A 26,298-nucleotide genomic window follows, 5' to 3' on the forward strand; every position below is an offset into this window, starting at 1 on the left:
TCATCCTGGAGAAGTAGCTCTCCATACTTTGAACTGCAAGCGTGCCTTGGCTTTCTACTTGCAACGCACTCAACCTCACAGAACAGCCCCACAACTTTTCATCTCCTTCGATCCAAATAGGTTGGGGCATCCTGTCTCAAAGCGAACCATCTCCAACTGGATGGCTGCTTGCATCTCTTTCTGCTATGCTCAGGCTGGTCTCCCTCTGCAGGGTCGAGTCACGGGCCACAGAGTTAGAGCTATGGCGGCGTCTGTAGCTTTCCTCTGATGAATTCCTATTGAGGAAATCTGCAAGGCTGCCATTTGGTCCTCGGTTCAAACATTCACCTCTCATTATTGTCTGGATACTTTCTTCAGAAGGGATAGCCATTTTGGCCAATCTGTTTTGTAAAATCTTTTTTTTTAACTTGCCAACTCTCCCTCCATCCCATTATGCTTAGCTTGGAGGTAACCCACTGTTGAGAATATGCTGCCTGCTTGTCCTGGGATAAAGCACAGTTACTTACCGTAACAGTTGTTATCCAGGGACAGCAGGCAGATATTCTCACAACCCACCCTCGTCCCCTGCTTGGCTTCTTAGCTAGGTATCTGGTTCCTCATAGGAGACGTGTGCCCTAACTCGGACGGGAAGGCACTCGCGAATGCGCAGTGCAGCACTCGGAAGCTCTTACAAAGATCTTCAAGCAAGTCTGCTTTCGAGGCTGTCCGCTGCGGGGCTCCGTCGGTGACCCGTCGGTCACCCACTGTTGAGAATATCTGCCTGCTGTTCCTGGATAATAATTGTTTCGATAAGTAACTGTGCTATTTGGAGACGTGGCATTTCTCAAACAAGTGTAGACCTGTGGGCATCTCAGGAGCGCTAAGGTAACAGAGAACAACATGGGAGAATGGTATAGAAAATTGAATAAATAAATAAAACATGCTTTTAGACATAGTATTTGAAGATTAAATGTAGAGAATGACATGGGGACAAATTTTTCTCCGTCCCCACAGGCACTCATTTTCCCATCCCATCCTGTGAGTGCTTTTCCCTGCAAGCTCCATCCTCATCTGCACAAGCCTCAAACCCTTTAAAATCATAAGTATTCAAGACATGTGTGGTTAAGGCAGAGTTTACAGGATTGGGACGGGGAAATTTGTCCCCGTGTCATTCTCTAATTAAATGGGTGCCAGATATGATTAGCCTTGTGAATGTTTTGCATCACTTTCATTGTGAACAGTTGAGGTTCTGTGTGAAACTCAAGTTTCTTCTTTTCCTTTCCTAGAAATGGCCAAACGTGTCGCCAACATCCTGCGTGTGGTCTTGAGCTTCCAGCATTCTCCAGATTCTGCCCCAGACGTCCGTGTGCCATTGCGTCTGCTTGCCCCGCATATTGGCCGGCTTCCCATGCCGGAGGACTATGCCTTGGAGGAACTCCGCAGTCTGACAAGATCCTACTTACAGGAGCTCACTGTTAGCCAGTGACAAACATCTGCTTCCTTCGGTTACCATTGGCCTCTTTTTCTTCCTCCTTTATTATGGGGGAGATGAGCCCCCTGCCCTCAACATCCTTCTGCATAGTGTGTGCCATGATTCCAGTAAAGCGGCAGCTGCTGAACCAATTGTGCTCATGTAAATTTCCACCATTCAGCACAGCAAGTAGTACATGACTTGAACACTTGGAGTCCAGTTTTTGAAGGCGGCACTGCTCCAGAGAAGACAGAGGGGTGTGTGGGGGGTCAACCGCTTTAACGTAGCTTTTACTGACAACTATCAATCAGTGTGTCTGAGGTTCATGTTTTTAAAGTGAGTTTTGTTACCCAAGAGGAAAATGATGGAGGTTCAGGATAGAGATGCCTTCCTAGCAAGAAACATGAAGAAGATGGATGGATGGATGTTGAGGTGGAAACATTTGCATCACTCTGCATCTCATAGCATGCTCTGTGCTGAGGGAGAACAGCAATCCTGGGTACTGTGTATCGATGTATCATAACTATCTTGAGTGCACCGGGGGGGGGGGAGGGGGGCGTAGGCTATGCAGTGTATTAAAAGGGTGGAAGTTGTGGATTGGAATTTACCCTTGGAGCATGCCTAAAGAGGATACCCAGTGTTAGAATGTCTGCATCATACGCTTCTGCTTTTGGGGGTGAGATGATCAGTTGACTTGATTGGAGCAGGCATTTGGGAAAACTGGGCACCGTTCTCTTTCATGAGTACTCCTGCCATGCCAACCCCTCACAGAGCCTGCATGGAATGTGGGCAACACAGGCTTCTCCCTGGGGTTTTGTACATGGGAAAGGCAGTGCATTTAATGAAAAATGTGTATATTTTTTTAAGCGCACAATATAATGCTTCAGTTGTATTTTTATGATATGAGCGTCCTGACTGTACACAATGTAACTGTCCTTTTGTGTGTTCTTGTGAAAACACACTTTTGTTCTGATTCTTGAGCTGTGGCATGTCCCCGTTAACTGGTTGTTGTGTAATAGACCCCTGCCCATGAGGAATTACTGCTGATTGAACAAGGTGTGTCTGCTTTGGGGAGGGAGAGTGTTTATGCATGAGGATAATGTAATAAGGTTTTTATTCAGAACAGAAATTATGAATAAATGAGAGATATTTTCCCTGTCTTGTTTTCTGAGAACTAATTTTTTTAAAGAATAAAATAAAATGTTTATAATATTGCAGAAAGTTTACAGTGTGATTTTATTTAATTTTCACAAAGCAGTAGTAGTGGATCGAGAAGTGGTCTGTGTAAATGCTGGAGTAATAAATGCACCTCCTGTAGGCCAATTGCCTTTCATTGTGCTAGAAAATAAAAGAAAGGAATTTGATTTTGTATTTGAGAAGTGAATCTACTAAGAGAGCAATTCCTTCACCACTCACTGTTGTCTGTTCATATTATACCGTATGTCTTCTAGCAAGAAGCTTTCTCTGGAGAAATACAAGTGTTGAGATGTGCAATAACTGAGTCTGGGGGGGTGAGGGCAGTTCTCCTCATGATATGTGCAAAATTTATCTATTTGGAAACATTTCCCAGTGATGGACATATAGGATTCCTACTAGTATCTATTGCTGATGGAAAAACACCAGGATGCCTCTTGGTGCAACACTACTACAGTTTCCAGCAGACATTATTGGTAGGTATCATTTTTTTTTTTTAAACCTGTTTCTAGTCAGCTTCTCAACATACTTCCACTGAGAGTAAGTACTGTAGCTTATCACATGAGTATTTACTATGAGGAGGTGCTGAAAAGTTCTGGGCCCAACCAAGAAGGGAATGACAAGGAGCCATATTCACCCCTGAGTTCAATACACTTGGCACATCGTGTCTGAAGTTTCTGTAACCCCTCCAAAAAATACTGTTCTACTGCTGCTGTCACCTGAACACTGCCGCTGGACCACCAGGGGTACTTAAGGTACATGGGGGAGACAGGAGGGAGCTAAAAAATTTTGTTGTTTACCTGCAATTACATCACTTTCTTTTCCAGAGAGAAATAAAAAAAGATTTGACATCAATATGTGAACATTTCTTCCATAATAACATAGTAGATGACGGCAGATAAAGACCCTAATGGTCCATCCATTCTGCCCAACCTGATTCAATTTAATTTTTTTTTCTTCTTAGCTATTTCTGGGTAAGAATCCAAAGCGCTACCCGGTACTGTGCTTGGGCTCCAACTGCTGAAGTCTCCGTCAAAGCTCACTCCAACCCATCCACATCTTCCCAGCCATTGAAGCCCTCCTCAACCAAAAGGCCATATACAGACAGAGACCATGCAAATCTGCCCAGTACTGGCCTTAGTTAAATATTTAGTATTATTTTCTGATTCTAGATCCTCTGTGTTCATCCCACGCTTCTTTGAACTCCGTCATCGTTTTCCTCTCTACCACTCCTCTTGGGAGCACATTCCAGACATCCACCACCCTCTCCATAAAGTAGAATTTCCTTACATTGCTCTTGAATCTACCACCCCTCAACCTCAAATTATGTCCTCTGGTTTTACCATTTTCCTTTCTCTTAAGAAAGAACAGAATATTTCATTGGGGTGTCCTAATTTTCACATGACTGTATATATAGTATAATAGATATAATGCCTGACATTTTAAAATAGCAGTTATATGCCTATATTATCTTAATACCTAAGCTGGGGAAGCCTGACACAGATCTTGAGTCCTATCGTCCTATATCATTGATAAATGTTGATCTTAAGATTCTGGATAAGATTTTGGCCAACCGGTTAGCACTCTTATTACCTGCACTGATTGTCCCTGAACAGGTAGGTTTCATGAAACATCGCCATTCTGCTTTAAATGTTTGTCGGTTGCTCTCAGCCATGCAACATAGAAATATAGAAAATGACGGCAGAAAAGGGCCACGGCCCATCTAGTCTGCCCATACTAATGGCCTCCATGAAGAGATCCCACATGCCAATCCCATCTTTTCTTAAAATCTGGCATGTTGCTGGCCTCAATTACCTGTTGTGGAAGATTATTCCAGCGGTCAACCACCCTTTCGGTGAAGAAATATTTTCTGGTGTCGCCATGAAATTTCCCACCCCTGATTTTCAACGGATGCCCTCTTGTTGCTGTGGGTCCTTTAAGGAAAAAGAGATCCTCTTCCACCTTGATACGGCCCGTGACATATTTGAACGTCTCGATCATGTCTCCCCTCTCTCTGCGTTCCTCGAGTGAGTACAGCTACAACTTACCCAGTCGTTCCTAAGTTGCAGTTGTACTCACTCGAGCACACAGGATACGGCTCTTAAGGGGGTTTTGGTTGGCCTGGATGCTGCTAAGGTCTTTGACCAGGTCAACTAGTATTATCTTTTTCAGATGCTCCAATATATGGGCATTTCAGGTTGGTATTTAGATATGGTTCGGTTGTTGTACACGAATCCTACAGCCTGTGTCCTGGTCAATGGCAGTATTTATTAGTGACAAAAATATATATATGCAAACCCTTTTACCAATCAAGGGACCCGACACGGTCCGTGTTTCGGACAAACCTTCATCAGGGGTCCATGGTAAAAATAGAGGGAAAAAACAAAAAAATCACAAAGATACTGTATAGTGGTGGCAAGACATAAGCGACGTCAAGGTCCGTCACTGTAAAAAGCTTTTGTTTTGTTTGTTCTCGGCTGTTCTTTACTGCAGTTTAGGTTGGACCTTCTTTTGTTCTATTGCTTCCTGGTCAATGGCAGTCGCACATCTTCCTTTACGATTGCGCATGGCACCAGACAGGGGAGTCCTTTATCGTCCCTTCTGTTTCTTCTTTACATGGCTCCTTTTTACGCACATTAGTGTGATGATGAATTGCAGGGTCTGCCGGAGGACGATGCGCAGTTGCGGGTGTTGGCATTTGCGGATGACCTCCTGTTGACCCTTGGGAATCCGCAGAGATCTCTTCTTTGAACTCTGGAGCTCCTCGATGAGTTTAGTATGTATACAGGCCTGGTGTTAAATAAACAGAAATCCATGATATTGGCGCTATCTCCAGATGTACAAAGTACTTGGCAGGGCCCTTTTCCCCTAGTCTGGGCCCAGGGGCAGTTGAAATATCTGGGCATTCATATTTCTCCGGATCTTTCTCAGCTTTATCTTTTGAATATTGCCCCTTTACTGACCATCACCAAACAAAAATTGCAGAACTGGCAGGTTTACCCTCTCTCTCTTATGGGGAAGATAGCATTGTATAATATGGTTTTGGTACCACAGTGGCTTTATGTCTTTCAGATTCTACCAATACTCCTTTCTACTAAACACGATAAGGAATTGGGTACATGTCTACATCGTTATTTGCGGAATGGGAAGAAAGCGAGATTATCCTTGCCTGCTTTGCAAAGACCTAGGGACCAGGGTGGACTGGGACTGCGCAATTTAAAGATCTTGTCCTTGGCCTGTCAAATGAGACAGCTTAACGATTGGTTCCAGGGGACAGGCCATTTTTCAGCTACCAGTCAAGAATTGTCTCTCTGTGGTACATTTCATTTCAGCTATTTACTTCATGCGAAGTGTTTGTCTCCAAGGACATCCTCTTCCAGAGATTTATTTTTGTTGCCCTTGCGTCGAGTCTGGAAGACTCTGTGCCAAAGGATGCATATCCCATTCAATGTGACCCCTTATTTATCACTGCAGGGAAATGGAGACTTTGTTCCAGGGTTGCCCCCGGTGGCACCAGCAGTGTGGAAGGATGCTTCTTCTCAATATATTTTTCAACTTGTCCATTCTAATGGTACCCTATACTCTTTGGAGAACCTCATTCGGGAGCATGATTGGACAGCTCAACATTAGCTCTCTTACGCTCAGCTTTCTTACTATGTTCGTTCATTGCCACAAGACTTACGGATAGACGAATGGAAACTCAGAGGCTTTATGTTTGTCAGCTCAGACGATTCCTTTACGGTATCATCATCGTCACCTGCAGGAATCTTTAGGTGAACTGCCTTACGCTCATTATGCGAATCAATGGACTTTGGACTTACCTTGTGTGGTTACTGATCAAATGGTGCAAAGAGGACTTTGTTGAGTGGCAAAATTGACCTCTAGAGTGACTTTGATTGAACTGAATTACAAATTTCTGCTATGCCTCTACAGGTTTCTGGTGTACTTGTTTCAAGCTACCCTTTGTGCTTCTGCTAATTGCCTCAAGTGTCATTATTCTCCAGCTACTCTTGGACAACAATTTTGGACATGTGCACAGATACACTCTGTAAGGTTTGTTAGTGACCCCCACAATATATGGTTGGTGGGGTCACTTGAGAGGCGTCCTTACAAATGCCAGATCCCAGGTTCAGTTCCCTCACTGAACATTCACCAGGAAGTAGAATCAAAAAGGCACAGCCAGAGGTGATTGCATAAAGAATATATTATAGAAATAGGCTTACAGAAAAGCAATATTTATAAGCATTACAATTAATGAGAGAGCAACGCAGTTTCCCTGCCTTACAGAGTTCAGAGGAAAAGAGAGACATAGAAGCCTGAAGTTCCAGGGAAAGGCAGAGAGAGAGAAAAGGGGGATGGGGTGATGGTCCAAGCTTCGTGTTCCATAGATAAAGAGAAGGATAGACAGAGAAAGAGAGAGCTCAAGAGATAGAAGAGAGGACCAGAGTGCCAAGAGCCAAGAGATAGAGATTTTGTGTGTTGCAGAGAGGAGGCTTTTATAGCTTGGAATCTTATTCTGAATATAGAAAACTATTGAGCTTCAATAGAAGTTAAATCTCCCCCTCCTTAGTAAACTTGTGCTAGACAGCCGAAGAATAGGCTATGGTCAAATGTAATTTCCAGTATGCCTCTGCCAATAGTTTCTGATTAACTTTAGTTATCTGTGCACCTGGACCCATTGTCCTAAGCACCCTCTTAATCAGACATTAACACCTTTTAGCTAATCATGATTTAATCAGGGATACTTAAAACAGTCTTTTTGGGTTATATGAAACAGTCTACTTACACTCAGGGTCCATCTGCATTCACATGCCAAAGTCAGATTGATATAATTTCCCATAGGCCTTTGCTGACATAAGTAATGCCAACTGAAAATGCTGAATGCTATCGATAGCTATGCTGACACACTCCTCCTGGCCACTCAAGCAGCCAAAGTAGATAACCAAATCTCCAATCTACTGATAACGACACCAGACTACAAGACGTTCAGAAAAGAAATAAAAACTATACTCTTCAAGAAAATCCTGAAACAGCCCTAACTAAAACTTACCGTCCTTCCTCCCCCCTCTTCCCGCCACACAGAAACTAATATCTAATGACCAGAGAGGTAACTAGCAGTGTTTATGAAAGGAAGGCATATCTAACTGCTTCAATAAGAAGAAATGGTTAGGATAAAAATGTCTGAAAAAGTGCAGAATTGTTTATAGTTTATTTAGATTTTGATTAAACGCTTTTTCGTTTCTTCAAAGCGTTGTACAGAATATAAAATAACAGTTCAACAAAAAATGTAACAATTAAAACATACTTTCTATAAACTACGATACTGGCAACAATACGTACTAGGTTATTATAGACTAACAAGCAATCAACACAAGTGGGAAAGGGGGAGAGAAATACAATTGATAAAGTAAATGAGAGAAACATTTAAGGTAAACACAAAAGGAAATGGGAAAGTAGAAGTAGGTTAAAGAACAGATATAGATTAATCTCTAAAATACAATATTTCAGTTAAAATTTTTTAAGTTTTTTTTCCATTTTTAAGTAAAGCGGAAGAGCATTCCAAATTGTTCATGGTTAACAATGCCCATTCACAGGATCCTTGGCTTCCGATAGTTCAGATTCCTCCTTAAACATCTCCCTTCCACATAGCATCAGAGGAAAGCATCTACATACAATTGAGTTTTTAGCATTCGCTTAAATTGTAAGCGATCCGAACAGGTCCTCAGGATGCCATGGAGGAGATTCAACTGTTTTACTCCTGCCATGGATATCAGTGCTATTCTTGATTTTTCATACCAGACAGTATTCTCCTTCCTCAATATTAATCTCACTGTGCCTTCAGACCTTAAGAACATAAGAATAGCCTTACTGGGTCAGACCAATGGTCCATCAAGCCCAGGTGTCCGTTCTCAAGGTGGCCAATCCAGCTCACTAATACCTGACCCAAAGTGTAGCAATATTCCATGCCACCAATAAGCAGTGGCTTCCCCCATGTCTTTCTCAATAACAGACTATGAACTTTTCCTCCAGGAACTAGTCCAAACCTTTCTTAAAACCAGCTACGCTATCTGCTCTTACCACATCCTTTGGAAACGCGTTCCAGAGCTTAACTTCTCTGAGTGAAAAAAAAATGTCCTATTGGTTTTAAAAGTATTTCCCTGTAACTTCATCGAGTGTCCCCTAGTATTTGAAATTTCTGACGGAGTGAAAAATCGATTCACTTGTACCCGTTCTACTCCACTCAGGATTTTATAGATTTCAATCATATCTCCTCCTCAGCCGTCTCTTTTCCAAGCTGAAGAACACTAACCGTTTGTCTTTCCTCATACGAGAGGAATTTTCATCCCCTTTACCATCTTGGTCGCTCTTCTTTGAACCTTTTCTAGCGCCATTATATCTTTCTTGAGATAAGGAGACCAAAATTGAACACAATACTCCAGATGAGGTTGCATCATGGAGCAATACAGGGACATTTTTTTAGTCATGTTAACCATTCCTTTTTTAATAATTCCCAGCATCCTGTTTGATTTTTTGGCCACTGCCGCACATTGGACGGAAGTTTTCATCATATTGTCTACAATAATACTCGGATCCTTTTCATGGGTGCTAACCCCCAAGGTGGACCCTAGCATCCGGTAACTGTGATCCAGGTTATTCTTCCCAATGTGCATCACTTTGCATTTCTCCACATTAAATTTCATCTGCCATTTGGATGCCCAATCTTCCAATTTCCTAAGGTCCGCCTGCAATTTTTCACAATCCGCATGCATTTTAACAACTTTGAATAGTTTAGTGTCATCTGCAAATTTAATTGCCTCACACCAGATCATTTATAAATAAGTTAAATAGCAGCTGTCCTAGTACAGACCCCTGCGGCACTCCACTGTTTACTCTCCTGCATTGAGAAAAATTACCATTTAACCCTACCCTCTGTTTTCTATCCGATAACCAATTCCTAATCCACAACTGAACTTTGCCACCTATCCCATGACACTTTAATTTTCTCAGGAGCTTCTCTTGAAGAACTTTATCAGAAACTTTCTGAAAATCTAGATACACTATATCAACCAGCTCACCTTTATCCACATGTTTATTAACACCTTCAAAGAAGTAAAACAAATTTGTGGGGCAAGATCTCCCTCGGCTGAAACCCATGCTGACTCCGTCTCATTAAATCATGTTTGTCTACGTGTTCCACAGTTTTATTTTTTATAATTGTTTCTACCATTTTTCCCAGCACCGAAGTGAGGCTTACCCTTCTCTAATTTCCCAGATCTCCCCTGGAGCCCTTTTAAAAAAATTGGCGTAACATTGGCCACCCTCCTATCTACAGACGATTTTAGCGACAGGTTTTTTTTTCTCTTTTTCTTCTTTCTTCTTTTCACCACTAACAATGTAACTTTACCCCCCCTCCCCTCTTCTCTAACCCCACTTTCATGTTTGTTATTGTTTAATGTCTTCAATGTTCACGTCCCCTCCTTTTTATAAGTATTACTCTTCTTATTTTATATTGTAAACCGGCTAGATACCTGTTGATGGTATATTAAAAATCAATAAACTTGAAATTTGATCACTAACAGCAGGTCAGCAATTTCATGTTTGAGTTCTTTTAATACCCTGAGATGTATATCATCTGGTCCTGGTGATTTATCACTTTTTAACTTGTAAATTTGGCTCAATACATCTTCCAGATTCACCGAGATTTCTTTCAGTTCCCCTGCATAATCACCCTTGAAAACCATTTCCGATTCAGGTAGATCTCTTACAACTTCTTCCGTAAATACTGAAGCAAAGAATTCATTTAGTCTTTCCACTATGGCCTTATCTTCCCTGAGTGCCCCTTTCGCTCCTTGATCATCCAACGATCCCACAGATTCCCTTACAGTTTTTCTGCTTCTGATGTACCTAAAAAATTGCTGAGTTTTTGCCTCTTTTGCAAGTTTCTTTTCATATTCTTTCTTAGCTGTCTTTATCAGTGCTTTGCATCTACCTGCCAGTGCTTGTGTTTCTTCTTATTTTCTTTATTCGGATCCTTTTTCCATTCTTTAAAGGATGGGGTTTTTTTTGGCTCTAATAGCCTCTTTCACTTCACCTTTTAACCATGCTGGCTCTTGTTTCCTCTTCTTTCCACCTTTGCTGATACGTGGAATACATCTGGTCTGGGCTTCCATGATGATATTTTTAAATAATATCCATGCCTGGTTTACAGTCCTAACCTTTGCAATTGATCCTTTTAGCTTCTTTTTAACCATTTTTCTCATTTTATCATAGTCACCCTTTTGAAAATTAAATGCCCCTATAGTAGATTTCTTTTGCGATGTTACTCCCAGTATCAGCTCACATTTGATTGCGTTATGGTCACTGTTTCCCAGCGGACCCAACACATTTAACTCCTGTATTATGTCTTGCATTCCACTAAGAACCTGATCTAAAATTGCACCCCCTCTTAGTTCCTGGACCTGTTGCTCCAAAAAGCAGTCATTTATGACATCTAGGAATTTTACCTCCCTAGCACTCCCCTATGTAACATTTAACCAGTCGATGGATATGTATACCAGATAGACTAAGTTAAGTATCAAGCATATGATTTTTTTGATAATTGAAATCACCCATTATTATATTGTTGCCCATTTCTCCAGCTTTCCTAATCTCTGAAAACATTTCGTTATCTGCTCATTTTGTCCCGGGGGACGGTAGTATTGCCCCAGGTACATTAGATAGATTGTGAGCCTGCCGGGACAGACAGCAAAAAAAGCTTGAGTACCTGAATAAACTCATGTAACTTTGAGCTCTCCTGGGAGAACAGTATAGAAAATTGAATGAATAAATAAATATTCCTTCCCTTCATATCCATAAGGATTCCACACTGCTATCTATGTCATGCAGAATGTTTATTTGATTTGATTTGATTCGATTCTCTCTTTAACATATAGCATAGACCTCCCTCCAATTTGATCCACTCTATCCTTGCGATATAATTTGTAGCCAGGTAACACAGTGTCCCATTGATTGTCCTCCTTTCACCAGGTCTCCGAGATGTCTATTATATCTATCTTATCATTCAGTGCTATAACTCTCCTATTTTAGTTTTTAGTCTTCTATCATTTGTATACAGACACTTCAAATTGTGTTTTTTCCTTGCAACTATAGGCTGCTGAGAAGACAGGGAAAATCTGAGTCTTTTATTCTGCCTTCCTCTTAAACCCTCCTGGCTTTCTTTCACCATTATTGGAACCTCTCTACCGGGACTCCCTAAATATCCTGTTTCAATAGTATCCTCCAAGGATACCTCACACCGAACCATCCGCTCCCGGGCGACTGTCAGCTTTCTCCCACATCTCAGGTTAAAAGCTGCTCTATCAAGTTTGCATGCAAATGATTTGCACAGAGGTTCGTTGTCATTTCTGCCTCTCCCATCCAATTAATCGCTGAGAACTACACACATACACAGAATGGTCCAGTTGATACAGCAACAATGTACACAAGCGTCAGGTTTGCTACATCAGTCATAGGCATGGATTATTGTAATGTGTACGTCATTGGCATGCGTTGAAGGAAGCCATAAAGCAGGGGTGTCTAACCTGCGGCCCCGTGAAGTATTTTGTGTGGCCCCGGTCGAGGGCGATGCAGTGTTTTCCTCTGCTGCCCCCGGGTGTTTACCGTCTTTCTGGCTCCCTCCTCTGTCTTGCTGCCGCGTTTGTGCCAATGCGGCCCAGGGAAGCCAAAAGGTTGGACACCCCTGCCGTAAAGCATTGCTGCAAAGCGCTTTATAACAGACGTTAGAGAGTTTCCTTTTGGTACTGTTGGAAGCAGTTTGGGGGGGGGGTTGAAAAGCATACAGTTGCCTTAAAGTAGCAGCCAATGCAATGCTGTTATGTCATATACATGGGACCTTTGAGGCTGTATGGAGGGGACGGTGAGGTAGCAGCAGACTACACTATTTGGAGCATAAATGAGGTTGGTAGTGTTTTAAGTTCTGGCCCAGTCTACATATTTTTAATCCAAAATTTTAGCTTTCTCTCATTGCCCCATCTTTTCACTTCCCTCTCATAGAATGTACGCTGTTAATGGACATGCATAAGACGCCCCTTCAACACATGCTCACAGGCTGTTATATCAGTAAGACACGTAAGTGACCGTCATGACCAGTTGTTTTTTTTCAGATTGTTAAAAGCGATCACTTTTTTTTTTTTTTTGGTGCATCAAGAAGCCATGTTAAAGCATCAATCGCTCTGCTAGTTTACATGGCATTTCAATATTAATGAGCTTATTTGTATGTCGGATCTGAGAATGAACAATCGTGCAGAAAACCATGCGGTGAGCTGTTTTCTGTATCGGGTCGGCAAATGTGATAGACACTAAACCAGTCAATTGTTAAATGATCCAGGTTACTGAGAAGACCCGCTTTCCTATGAGTAATTCCACAGGTTTGTTGTGCCTGCTGTCCAGGTTTCTGAGCGATGGGTATCGCTGGTCACTCGAGGCATATTGTAGCTAATACTCCAGGTGCTGAAAGGGTACACTAGCCTAGAGAGGATGTCTGCCCAGGTGCAGAATGTGCATGGAATACTTTATCCAGTCCTTTTCAATATTTATTTTCATGTAGTTTTGAAATTTTAAAGGAATCATTGTCGAGTCTCCCAAAATAAAAATAATTATCTGCAACTCAAATGTTGCTACTGCCATTTCTGCACTTAAATTCCTTTCAACCCCCCCCCCCACACACACACACACACATCTCTGCCCCCACTTAAGAAAAACATACTGAGTCAGACCAATGGTCCATCTAGTACAGACATGGGCAAACTACGGCCCGTTTCTTTTTTTAATCTGGCCCGCTGACCATCCAAACCCCGCCGACCGCGAGCCCTACATACCTCCCTCCAGAGCAGCGTCAGGCTGGCAGCACTCTAAACAGGCTGCTTTGCAGCCTTCTCTCATCAGGGAATTCTCTGCCACATTACTGTTTAGAGTGCTGCAAGCCTGACGCTGCTCTGGAGGGAGGTATGTAGGGCTCGCGGTCGGCGAGGTTCAGATGGGAGGGAAGGATGGAGGGTCAGCGGGGGTTTGGTTGTGCTCAAGGGTTCTGCTGCCCAGGGGGATGGAGGGATAGAAAGATGCTCTTGATCTGGCCCCTCTGTCAAATTTAAGAACCCATTGTGGCCCAAGAGTCAAAACATTTGCCCACCCCTGATCTAGCTAGTTTCCTGTTACTAGCAATGATCATTGTAGCTCACAGTATCTGTCAGAATCCCAAATAGCTTCCCCCTGTCTTTTCCCATACTAGTTTTTACCATTGAATGGGTGGTCTTTGGTGCACGATTTTTCCCTTTCCCTCCTGCCCTATCAAAACGTTCCTAGCAAACCCAGTGCCTATTGAGGGGGGGCAGGAGGGTGCTCCTTCCCAGACTATTGCAATGGTAAGAAGGTTTAGGGATGTTTAAAGGAATTTAAGTGTGCAAACAGAAAAAGAACCCCCCACCAAATGGAATACAGAATGAAATGGAAAAAATCAACATTTTTTTTCTTTCCCTCTGGTTTGGAAAATGAAAAGTGAAATAGTTTAAGGTCTCTAAATTTGTCAGTTTTTTGTCATGTAAAATTATAGGTGTTCCTTTCTGCTATTTTTTTTTTTTAAGTTTGCTCATGTAGACCACTTTGGTGTAACAGTTAGCAAATTCTCTAACAGACAACATAAAAGAGAGGAGGGGGTCGATACAATTGATGGGGACTATATTATGGGTGGGATTCTCTGCCAGGTGTTTTGTGATTTTGCACATTTGAGGATTTGAAATACAGCAAAGGGAAGCTCTCTAATGAGTTGGCAAGGCATCTGCCCCTGGGGGGTGGGCTCTTTTCCTCCTATATTTGAGAGGGAGGGTAACTACGAGTGAGGCTGCTTGAAAAGAGCATATCTGGGGCAGATGGATTGCTGGGTTTTGTTTCTCTAAAGGGTGTTGAAATGAAGCCACTTGAAGAGGGAGGGGGGCCACACCGGCACTTCACAGGCTCACCATTAGCAGAGTGCAACACTTTGGCAGCCGGAGAGGCTTGGAGCAAATTCGCTTGATCCGAACTGCATCTGGCTTCACAATGAGACTCTTGCTTGCCTTCTTTTGCTGCATTGCTCCATCCCCGGGTAAGATTCAGCTGCACTTGACAGGATGAGTTCAAAGTCTTGCTTTTAGCTAAGAAGGGAGAAAGATTCCTGCAACCCCAGAGTCCCTGCAAGGAGAGTTTGAGCTGGTGGGGCAAAGTCATGAGTGGGGGCTTGCACCCCTCTCCCTAAGCTCCCCTCCCTTCATGGCTCTCCAGCTCCTGCACTTTCCAGTGCAGAGACGTAACTGGATCTGCTGGTTGTGGAAGTCCAGCTGCAAATGGTGTCTTGAGCTGTAAGCGAAGCACGAAAGATGTCAAGAGACACCTTTGCCAAGGAAAGAAAATAGCCCTTCATGAAAGATTCAAGAGGACGAAGCTCCACGAGGGAACCACTAGCCCCACTTAGGTTTCTTCTCTCACTCAGGCTTTTATGAGATCTGCCTAGGGTGCAGGGATGGAGTGGGGATCCCAGGAGCCAAAGCTGGGAATTGCAGGGGGGCAGCTTAGTTGTTCTACTGCAAAGAAAAGTCACTTCTTGGGGACACTGAGCAAAAGATGCCTCAGATAAGCAGGTAATAGAAAGCAAAGACCAGATGCTGGGGGGAGTTAAAGTTACACAGATCAGCTCACATCCACCCAGCCCTGCCAAACCTCACACAATCCCAGAACTACTGCAGGAAAAGGAGCATTTCTCCCCCAATCCCAAGTCAAGGTCTGCTTAGTACTTGCATCATTGCTTCTCCCCCCCCATATCTGACCCCCCCCCTTACGAAACATGACCACAGGTCAAGGGCTATTTACTACTTGTATCATTGCTTCTCCCCAATTTCTGACACCCCCCTCCTAAAGATAAAAGATCAAGGGCTCTTTTAATACTCGTAGACTGCTTCTTCCCCACATATCTGACCCCCCCTTACAAAACAAGACCAAAGGTCAAGGACTGTTTAGTTCTTGTATCATTGCTTCTCCCCCAATTTCTGATCCCCCCCCTTAAAGACTATTTTAATACTCGTAGACTGTTTGCATCATTGCTTCTCCCCCCATATCTGACCCCCCCTTAAAGACAGAAGATCACAGGTCAAGGGCTGCTTAGTACTTGTAGACTGCTTGTATCATTGCTTTTCCCCCCATATCTAACCCCCCCTTAAAGACACAAGACCAAAGGTCAAGGGCTATTTTAATAATTGTAGACTGCTTCTATCATTGCTTCTCCCCCCCTATCTAATCCCCCCTTAAAGACAGAAGATCACAGGTCAAGGGCTGTTTAGTACTTGTATCATTGCTTCTCCCCAATTTCTGACCCACCCCTAAAGATAGATGACAGATCAAGGGCTCTTTTAATACTCGTAGACTGCTTGTATCATTGCTTCTCCCCCCATATCTGACCCCCCCCCCTTAAAGATAGAAGATCACAGGTCAAGGGCTGTTTTAGAACTTGTAGACTGCTTGTATCATTGAATCTCCCAATTTCTACACCCCCCCTTAAAGATAAGATCACAGGTCAAGGGCTGTATTAATACTTGTAGACTGCTTGTATCATTGCTTCTCCCCTAATTTCTGACACCCCCCCCCCTTTAAAGATAGAAGATCACAGGTCAAGGGCTGTTTTAGAATTCGTAGACTGCTAGCATGTATCATTGAATCTCGCCCCCATATCTGCCCCCCCCCCCCCTCTTTAAAGACAGAAGATCACAGGTCAAGGGCTGTTTAGTACTTGTAGACTGCTTGTATCATTGCTTCTCCACCCATATCTGACTCCCCCCCCCCTTAAAGACAAGACCACAGGTCAAGGGCTGTTTAGTACTTGTAGACTGCTTGTATCATTGCTTCTCCCCCCATTTCTGACCTCCCCCTTAAAGAAATAAGACTACAGGTCAACGGCTGTTTAGAACTTGTATCATTGCTTCTCCCCAATTTCTGACCCCCCCACCCTTAAAGATAGAAGATCACAGGTCAAGGGCTGTTTTAGTACTCGTAGACTCTTTGTATCATTGAATCTCCCAATTTCTACACCCCCATTAAAGACAAGATCACAGGTCAAGGACTGTATTAATACTTGTAGACTGCTTGTATCATTGCTTCTCCCCTAATTTCTGACTCTCCCTTAAAAACAGAAGATTACAGGTCAAAGTCTGTTTTAGTACTAGTAGACTGCTTGTATCATTGCTTCTCCCCCCCCCCCCCCCAATTTCTAAACCCCCCTTAAAGACAGAAGACCACAGGTCAAGGGCTGTATTAGTACTTGTAGACTGCTTGTATCATTGCTTCTCCCCTAATTTCTGTCTCCCCCCCCCCTTAAAGATAGAAGATCACAGGTCATGGGCTGTTTTAATACTCCTAGACTGTTTGTATCATTGAATCTCCCCTAATTTCTGTCCCCCCCCCTATTGAATAAGTTTGACATGTATCTGCTCTGCTAGGAGAACTGCATTTGCTTCCATTGAAGTCCCCAAATAACATTTAACTCTTCTTGTACTATTTTTAAGATTATTATTCTTAGTCTCATCACAAGTAATTCATCTGGGTTCCTATTCATTAAGTACTAGTGAATGAAATGGATTCAGTCAGTTCATCTTTTATGGAAATTAGATTTAAATTTTTTTTTTATTCTTTTCATTATTAAGCTGCTCAGGTTTGGAATATTATGCCATTCAGATTAAGGAATCGGTCTTCATATGGGTTATTTTGCAGTGGCTTAAAAACCATTCTCTTTGAAAATATATGTAAAACTTGAAGTTTAAGTGTTTGTGTTAGATGTTATCAACTCGTGCGCATGTCTTAGTGACTTGATGAATTATAGATCTAAATAGAAATTGCTTTTGTGCTAGTCTGGTAAAGTCTGTTTATGTTTATATTACCAAATCTTTAACATAGTTCTCAGTGGTTTACATTAATACAAAATTATAAAGCAAAATAAAAAAGAAACACCATTAAAAATAGGATAGCACCCAAAGAACAAACAAATAGCATCGTATATAAATATTAAATTACACTATGCATTTTAAGGAATGCCTGCCGAGTCTTCAGTAAATATTATTGACCGATAGAGAGTCTGCCACAAATACAACCTGAAAGAAGTAGTATTCATTTCAGACCTAAATATGTCTTGGAAGACCATTCCAAAGGTTGGGCGCTAAGTAGAAGGCTTTGTTATGAGTAGATTCCCATTTTGTTCTTTTTACCGCTGGAAGTATCAATCTATTATCTTGTATCGATCTTAACGTACGTGCTGGAGAATAAGGGATTGTCAAAGAACTTAAGTAATCAAGAACCATGGAATGAAATGCTTTATAAGTAAGCATTAGTATTTTATATTGAATTCTATGGACAATTGGAAGCCAGTGATAATGTTTATAAAGAGGAGTTATGTGATCATAATTTCTTTTATGCCCTAATAATTTTATAGCAGTATTCTATTTTTAAAAAAACATAGAAAAATGACGTCAGATAAGGGCCATAGCCCATCAAGTCTGTCCACCCAAGTCTACTTTCCTAGAGATCCCACTCCTAATGACTGATTTCTTTAACTTAACCCTCTAAGGGATCCCACATGGGCATCCCATTTGCTCTTAAAATCTGGCACACTGTTGGCCTCGATTACCTGCACCGGGAGCTTATTCCAAGGAACAACCACTCTTTCAGTGAAGAAATACGTCCTGATGTCGCCATGAAATTTCCCGCCCCTGAGTTTGAGCGGATGCCCTCTTGTGGCTGAGGGTCCCTTGAGAGAATCTCCTCTTCCATCTTGATATGGCCGGTGATATGTTTAAACGTCTCGATCATGTCTCCTGTTTCCCTACGTTCTTCGAGAGAATAGAGCCGCAAATTCTTCAGCCTCTCTTCGTATGAGAGATCCTTGAGCCCTGAGACCATCCTGATGGCCATCTGTTGAACCGACTCTACTCTCAGCACATCTTTATGATAATGTGGCCTCCAGAATTGCACACAGTATTCCAAATGAGGTCTCACCATGGTTCTGTACAATGGCATTATGACTTCAGGCTTCCAGCTGACAAAACTTCTGCATGATGTTAAATTTAGTAAGATCTGCATAAACTATATTACAGTAATCAAGTCCTCCAGCGTCATCCCCATGGTTGTTTTCAACATGTCCAGCCATCTGATTGCAGGTTGCCCTCTGCGCCTGGTTCCTTCAATCTTCCCAAACATGATGTCAACCAATGATCTTTCTCTTCTGACAGTGTGACCAAAATAAGACAGTTGCAACTTCATTAGTTGGGCTTCGAGTGACATAGCCAGTTTGATCTCTTCCAGAATTGATTTGTTAGTTCTTCTGGCAGTATGTTGTAATATGAAGTAACATTCTAACTATTTTGTTAGATCAGGGACTGCAGATGTATTAAAGTAGCTCAAAACACGTAAGCCACTGTAGACCTTTATAGGGAATAAGCTGGTGTTTAGAAATGTCAGTATAGATGAATTGAAACCACTCAAACTCATCCACTTACACACACAGTTGGATTGGAGGGGGCACATTTTTCACACTTACACAAGAATCCTTCTGGTTCCTACAGGGCAATGCTCAGACCTCTGGCACTGGCTCAATAGCGAATAGCACCCAGGAATCATGCATAAAAATAGCTCATCAATGCTCAAAACTAATAGCATGCAAATGATATGAACAAAACAAAAAACATGTTGTTAGTGTTTTTAGCAGGAACTCACATTCATCCAGAAAAGCAACAAAAGTAGACAAAAATCATAAATAGATAAATGGAGAAAAACAAACCTCACACACGGACAGCCAGGACTGCAGGGCACCCTAAGCCGTCTGTATCATCACTGAAAATTCAATCAATCTTTCATCTAATAAATAGATTTCACTTTTAAAGCTTTTCCTTTTCAGAGGCTGGAGAATAATCAGTTATCAACTGCCTAAAACTATTTGGCAATGGCTACAACTGGGAAAAATTGCCTGTATATAATAGTTTCAAAAATATCAAGCATGAATAAAAGGAGACTTATCTTTAAACAGTTTATCTGGGGAGATCCATTTCTTGCTTCTACATAGATCACCCCAACAGCAAAATCCCAACAGTCAGTACTTCTGTTTTGCCTCTTACAAGGCTACATCAGGGGAAAACTTCATAATAACTTCTCCTTCGATCAGCAGACCTCATAAACCTTTTCACACTACACAAAACAAAGAAAACACTGGGTAAAGGCAAAATCCCATGGCTGCGCACAACCTCCCCCCCCCCCTCCGAATTGTCTTAACTCCAGAATCTCTGTATCCTATACTTTATCAAAACAAGAAAATTAGGGCATCCAGACAGAGGGATTGCAATACAGGCAAAGGTAAGACAGGTGCCTTTAAAGAAAGAGCAGATAGAAATTAAAGATTGAAAATTATCACAATTAAGTGCTAAGCAGATTGTAGATTCAATAAATAAAAAACCACTGAAAAGTGTGTATACAAATGCTAGAAGTCTAAAAAAATAAGATGGGAGAGTTAGAGCATAGAGCAGTAAATGAAGAGGTAATAGACATCTCAGAGAGCTGGTAGAAGGAGGACACTGGGTTACTAGACTACAAATTATATCAATTATAGGGTGAATCAAGTTGGGTAGGGAGGATGGCACTATATGTTAAAGAGGTAATTAAGTCAACCAGTATAAAAATTCAGCAGGAAACAGATTGTAATGTGTTATATGTATGGATAGAAATTATATGTAAAGGAAAAAAGAATAATGGTGGGAGTATATTGCCGTCTGCCTGACCAGATTGAATAGAGAGATGATGAAATTTAGGGCAACAGAGTGCTAATGGGTGCAGTTGGAGCTTTGCTTGCTCCTTCTTTGCTAATGACTTTGACCATGCGTGGACTTACAGTGGAAAATTGAAGGTTCTGATCCAGTTTAAAATTAGACGAACCCATGGGATCTGAGAAGGGTATGCTTGCTATCTGTACTCACAGTTCTGTTCAGTTTGGCACTTGAAACAGAGTATGCTCCGAGAGGCTGAAGAAAAGCATGGAGACTATTCCATAAGCATGAGAAAGCAGAGAAGTGGAAAATTACAGCCCTGTTAAGTCTGAGCTCAGCATTGGCTATGGTAATATAAACTCTACCAGACTATGTTGAAGCCAGTGGGTCACAGGATCCTTCAAAACATGGTTTCACAATGGCAAGGTCTTGTCAAACAAACTTGTTTGAATTTTTGATGTGACCAGGTGGGTGTAGTAGATGTGGTCTCGTGGCTTTAATAAAGCATCTGTGTTGTTGTTTTTTTGGTTTTTTTTTTATTTATTTATAAAATTTACACATTTATTGTCAAGCATATCATCTTGTACAGAAAGTGAGATCAAGAAAACATAATAATATTATTTACTCTCAAACCTGAAAGCAATTCAAAATAATAAAGAAAGTATACATCCTAACTTAATCACACACTAGTCCTCAAATTAAGATCCAAGATTAACGATAAGAGTAGAAATTAAATTAAAGTAAAACGTTTTAACAAGAAAAATCACTTAAACTACTACTGAGAGGTGAGCTAATTATTATTATCACAATGGTACAGATGGTTCTACAGACTCAAGACGTTTCGCAGAAAGGAAAGTAGTCAAGTGAGCTGGATCTACAAATACATATTTCAAGGAACGGTATCTTATGACACATTTACAAGGATACCTAAGAAAAAATAAACCCCCTATTTGAGTCACTCCTGGTTTTAACATTAAGAATTCCCTTCTTCTCTTCTGAGTCTCTCTCGAGACATCAGGAAATATCTGGATATGAAAACCCCAAAAGTCCTTGGTCCTATTTTTAAAGAAAAGTTTAAGAATCCAATCCTTGTCTGGGGCCAAAGCCACAGTCAATAAGAGAGTGGCTGGAGTAGCCAATTCTCTATCTGATTGCTCTAACAAAGTGGAAACGTCCAAGGGTTCTTTCTGTGGTATTCCTTCATCTTCTTTCTTTTGAGGATCCTGATTTCTTATAGGTAAATAGTAAACCTTTGTAAGAGGTGGTAAAGCATTTTCAGGTATTTTAAGAATTTCCAGAAAGTATCGCTTTATCATATCTCGTGGAGAAATTGATAATACTTTAGGAAAATTAATTAATCGCAAATTATTAATCCGAATATTGTTATCTAAAGCTTCCAATTTTCTCTGCATAATCATATTGTCTTTAACAAATAAATCTTGGTTACTCTTAATTGTTTTTAAGTTCTTCTTTTCTTCTTGGATATCTAATTTCAGTGATACAGTCTCTTCCTTTAAAGTTTTTATCTCTTCTTTCTGGATTTGTATTTCTTTGTCCAAATTTTTTACCTGTAAGTTAAGGGCATTTCCAAAATTGGACACTAAGTCCCAGAGAGAGTCTAGAGTGACTTCAGAAGGTCTAACAGGAGAAACAAAAATTGGTTGTGTCATTAATAAGTGTTCACTCGGCTGTTTTACCTCTCCGGAGCCTTGATCCCCTTTAGCTGGAGTTGTTCCTACCGCCGGTTTTTCTAAAAGGAGTAATTCACTTTCAGCTGTCTTCAATTGCAAGCCCTCCGACATGCTGGCCTCTCGAGAGGAAAACACTTCCTCCTCCGGTGTGCTCTCCTCTCGCGGTGAGCTTGCTCCCAGCGGCAACGGCTGCAGGGGCGGTGACCTTACGTCGGGGCTCAGAGAAACTTCTAGCCCAAGGGAGTTCGCCGCGGCACTACTCTCTGCCGGCGCTCCCAGTGGGCGATTCCCCGACGATACCTGCTCACTCAAAAGACGCCTAAAAATGGCATCCACTGCAGGCAGAGGGGTCTCCGAGCGTCGGGAGGCACCACCAACGCTTCTTCCCCTTCTCTTAGGCATGTTTCCAAAGGTAAGAGAGACACTCGTACGCGTCTACTCAGCAGCAGCAAGCGGCAGCCATCTTGGATCTCTATCTGTGTTGTTATAAATAGAGTGGTGAGAGGGGAAAATATAGATTAGCTGAGAAGTTAGCAGAGAATAGAGATCATAGGGGACTATAGGATCTGTGCTAGGTTGAGTCAGCTTCAAGTTTTTATATAAGTATAGGAGGACCAGAAGGAAACGTGTATCCGAGTGTGATTGATATGAAAATCTGGAACAAATAGATACAATTAAAGATCATTTCAAAGTAATAGACAAAAAGTTTTGACAAGTTTTTTTTAATCCTCCCTAATCCCCCCCATCCCTCCCCCCCAAAAAAATCAAAATCATACAGACTTCCAGTGATCAAATGCAGTTTATTGAGGGGAACAAAAACAACAACGAAGAAGACCAGATGGTGCTCAATGCTTTTTATTATAAAACAGACTCGACACGATTGTGTTTCGGCCCAAGAAGGCCTGCCTCAGGAGTCTTGGTATTGAATGATAAAACCAAAGATGTGTTAATCCAAATGTCCAAGTATTGCAATAAAAACACTAGAAAAGACCAAAACAATGGCTGACAACAATTGCAGCATTTGCAATATAAAATTATTAGGGCATAAAAGCAAATATGATCGTGTAACTCCTCCTTATAAACATTATCACTGGCTTCCAATTGTCCATAGAATTCAATATAAAATACTAATGCGTACTCATAAAGCATTTCATTCCATGGTTCTTGATTACTTAAGTTCTTTGACAATCCCTTATTCTCCAGCACGTACGTTAAGATCGATACAAGATAATAGATTGATACTTCCAGTGGTAAATAGAACAAAATGGGAATCTATTCATAACAAAGCCTTCTTCTACTTAGTACCTAACCTTTGGAATGGTGTTCCAAGACATTTAGGTCCGAAATGAATACTAAAGCCTTTAAGACGCTATTGAAAACCTACTTCTTTTAGGTAGTATTTGTGGCAGACTCTCTATTGGTCGATCATATTTACTGAAGAGGGCTCATAGTCTAAATTGTACCTGTGGTAATGGAGTGTGAAGTAACTTTCCCAGTGTCACAAAGAACATCCAGGGAAGAAGTGGGATTTGAACCCCAGCTTCCTTAGTTCTCAGCTCACTCCAGCTTAGAAAGCTAATATTATATTTCGGGCATATATGGAGGAATCATCAACAAGACGATGGACCCATTTCCTCTCTACAGACCTCTCCATGTAGTTCTAGGGAACACATCTAGCAAGGGATGCAACTTAGGACAGCCTTTTTGTCCTGTCTTAAGCTAACTGGAGGGTTATCCGGATATTGCTGCTGGATATCATTGTGACTGGGTGGCTCCATCCCTGGACTCCTCTGTGACGATCAGCCTGAATATGTATGATTTTGTTATCCGCTTAGAATTGTGGATTTGCGGGTTATAAATATTTAAATAAATATTCATTGACGCTATCCAAATATTTGGCCCTGAATACCTGATTCTGGCCTGGCAGTGAGACATATGGGGCTCATTTTCAAAGAACTTTAGACACACAAAGTACCACCGACTTCTATGGTACTTTGTGTGTCCAAGTCCTTTGAAAATGAGCCCATGTTGAATATTTGCCCTCAATGTTTATTTACATATTTTATCATTTTTCCTGGGTTTTATTCTGTATTTTGCCAGGTAATGAATGAACAGGTAATTTATTTCCACTTTTATTCAAAAAAGTACATAACATAAGAACATAAGAATTGCCACTGCTGGGTCAGATCAGTGGTCCATCACCCCCAGGTCAAAGACCAGTGCCCTAACTGAGACCAACCCTACCTGCGTTCGTTCTGATTCAGCAGGAACTTGTCTAACTTTGTCTTGAATCCCTGAAGGGTGTTTTCCCTTATAACAGACTCCAGAAGAGCATTCCAGTTCTCTACCACTCTCTGGGTGAAGAAAAACTTCCTTATGTTTGTACGGAATCTATCCCCTTTTAACTTTAGAGAGTGCCCTCTCATTCTCTCTACCTTGGAGGGTGAACAACCTGTCTTTATCTACTAAGTCTATTCCCTTCATTATCTTGAGTGTTTCGATCATGTCCCCTCTCAGTCTTCTCTTTTCAAGGGAGAATAGGCCCAGCTTCCCTAATCTCTCTCTGTATGGCAACTCCTCCAACCCCTTCAGCATTTTAGTCGCTCTTCTCTGGACCCTTTCAAGTAGTACCGTGTCCTTCTTCATGTACGGCGATCAATCCTGGATGCAGTATTCCAGGTGGGGGCGTACCATGGCCCAGTACAGCGGCATGATAACTTTCTCTGATCTGTTCGTGATCCCCTTCTTAATCATTCCTAGCATTCTGTTTGCCCTTTATGCCCCACTGCAGACAGCTTCATTGACTTGTCAACCAGTACTCTCAATTCTCTTTCCTGTGGGGTCTCTCCAAGTATCGCCCCGGACATCTTGTATTCGTGTGTGAGATTTTTGTTACCGACATGCATTGCCTTACACTTATCCATGTTGAACCTCATTTGCCATGTCGCTGCCCATTTCTCGAGCGTGGTTATGTCACATTGCAGATCTTCACAATCCCCCTGCTTCTTCGATACTCTGAATAACTTCGTATTGTCTGCAAATTTAATCACTTCACTCGTCGTACCCATTTCCAGATCATTTATGAATATGTTGAAGAGCATGGGTCCAAGCACCGAGCCCTGCGGCACCCCACTAGCGATGTTATTCTAGTCTGAGTATTGTCCTTGTACCCCCACTCTGTTTCCTATCCGCTAGCCAGTTTTTAATCCACGTGAGTATTTTACCCTCTATTCCATGGCTCTCAATTTTTCAAAGTAGTCGTTCATGCAGAACCTTGTCAATCGCCTTCTGAAAATCCAGATATACAATGTCGACCGGGTCACCCTTGTCTATCTGCCTGTTTACTTTCTCAAAGAAGTGCAGCAAGTTCGTCAAGCAAGATCGTCCTTTACTGAAGCTGTGCTGGCTGGTCCTCATGAGATTGTGTCCATCAAGGTGATCAATGATGCGGTCCTGTATCAGCGCCTCTACCATCTTTCCCGGTACCAAGTTCAGACTCACCAGTCTGTAGTTTCCCCGGATCTCCCCTCTAACCTTTTTTGAAGATCGGTGTAACATTTGCCACCTTCCAGTCTTCCGGAATCTTTCCTGATTTGATCGACAGATTGGCTATTAGTTGAAGCAGTTCAGCTATAGCCCCTTTCAGTTCCTTAATGACCCTCAGATGGATGCCACCCGGTCACAGGAATTTGTCACTCTTAAGCCTATCAATCTGCCTGCATACTTCATCTAGACTGACCGTCAACCCTGTCAGTTTTCCATCTTTGCCTCCAGCGTATAGCTTGTTGGGTTCCGCTATGTTGTGTATATCCTCTTTGGTAAATACAGATGCAAAAAATATGTTCAGTTTATCGGCGATGGCTTTGTCCTCCTTTAGCACTCCCTTTATTCCATGGTCATCCAACAGTCCCACCACTTCCTTTGCGGGTCGTTTCCCCTTAATATATCGAAAGAATGTCTTGAAGTTTTTCGCCTTCTTGTCTATTTTTTCCTCATAGTCTCTTTTGGCCCCTTTTACCACCTTTTTGAAATTGAGTGTTTAGACGTCTTTCTGCTTATTTTGTCTCCAGTGTGCCATAATCTTAAGGGGGCATGTTAGAGGCGGGTTTTGGATGGGTTTAGGGCAGGCTTAGCATTG

General features: G+C 41.8%; 2 protein-coding genes across 7 annotated transcripts in view; both read left to right on the forward strand.

Moving 5' to 3' along the window:
• The window catches only part of NUP98 (nucleoporin 98 and 96 precursor), a 330,912-nt gene extending 328,247 nt beyond the window's left edge, over positions 1-2,665 (forward strand). For all 6 annotated transcript variants that reach the window (XM_033947374.1, XM_033947378.1, XM_033947379.1 and 3 more), the window contains one exon: positions 1,266-2,665. In XM_033947374.1, coding sequence (XP_033803265.1) covers positions 1,266-1,465 — 200 coding nt within the window. In that variant the 3' untranslated portion in view covers positions 1,466-2,665. The remainder of the gene's footprint in view (positions 1-1,265) is intronic.
• Positions 2,666-12,703: 10,038 nt separating this feature from the next.
• The window catches only part of CHRNA10 (cholinergic receptor nicotinic alpha 10 subunit), a 34,018-nt gene continuing 20,423 nt past the window's right edge, over positions 12,704-26,298 (forward strand). The window contains exon 1 of the mRNA XM_033950371.1: positions 12,704-12,772. Within this exon, the coding sequence (XP_033806262.1) occupies positions 12,712-12,772 (61 nt within the window). The 5' untranslated portion in view covers positions 12,704-12,711. The remainder of the gene's footprint in view (positions 12,773-26,298) is intronic.

The sequence above is a fragment of the Geotrypetes seraphini genome, chromosome 6 (genome assembly GCF_902459505.1).
Source record: "Geotrypetes seraphini chromosome 6, aGeoSer1.1, whole genome shotgun sequence".
Classification (NCBI taxonomy): Eukaryota; Metazoa; Chordata; class Amphibia; order Gymnophiona; family Dermophiidae; genus Geotrypetes; species Geotrypetes seraphini.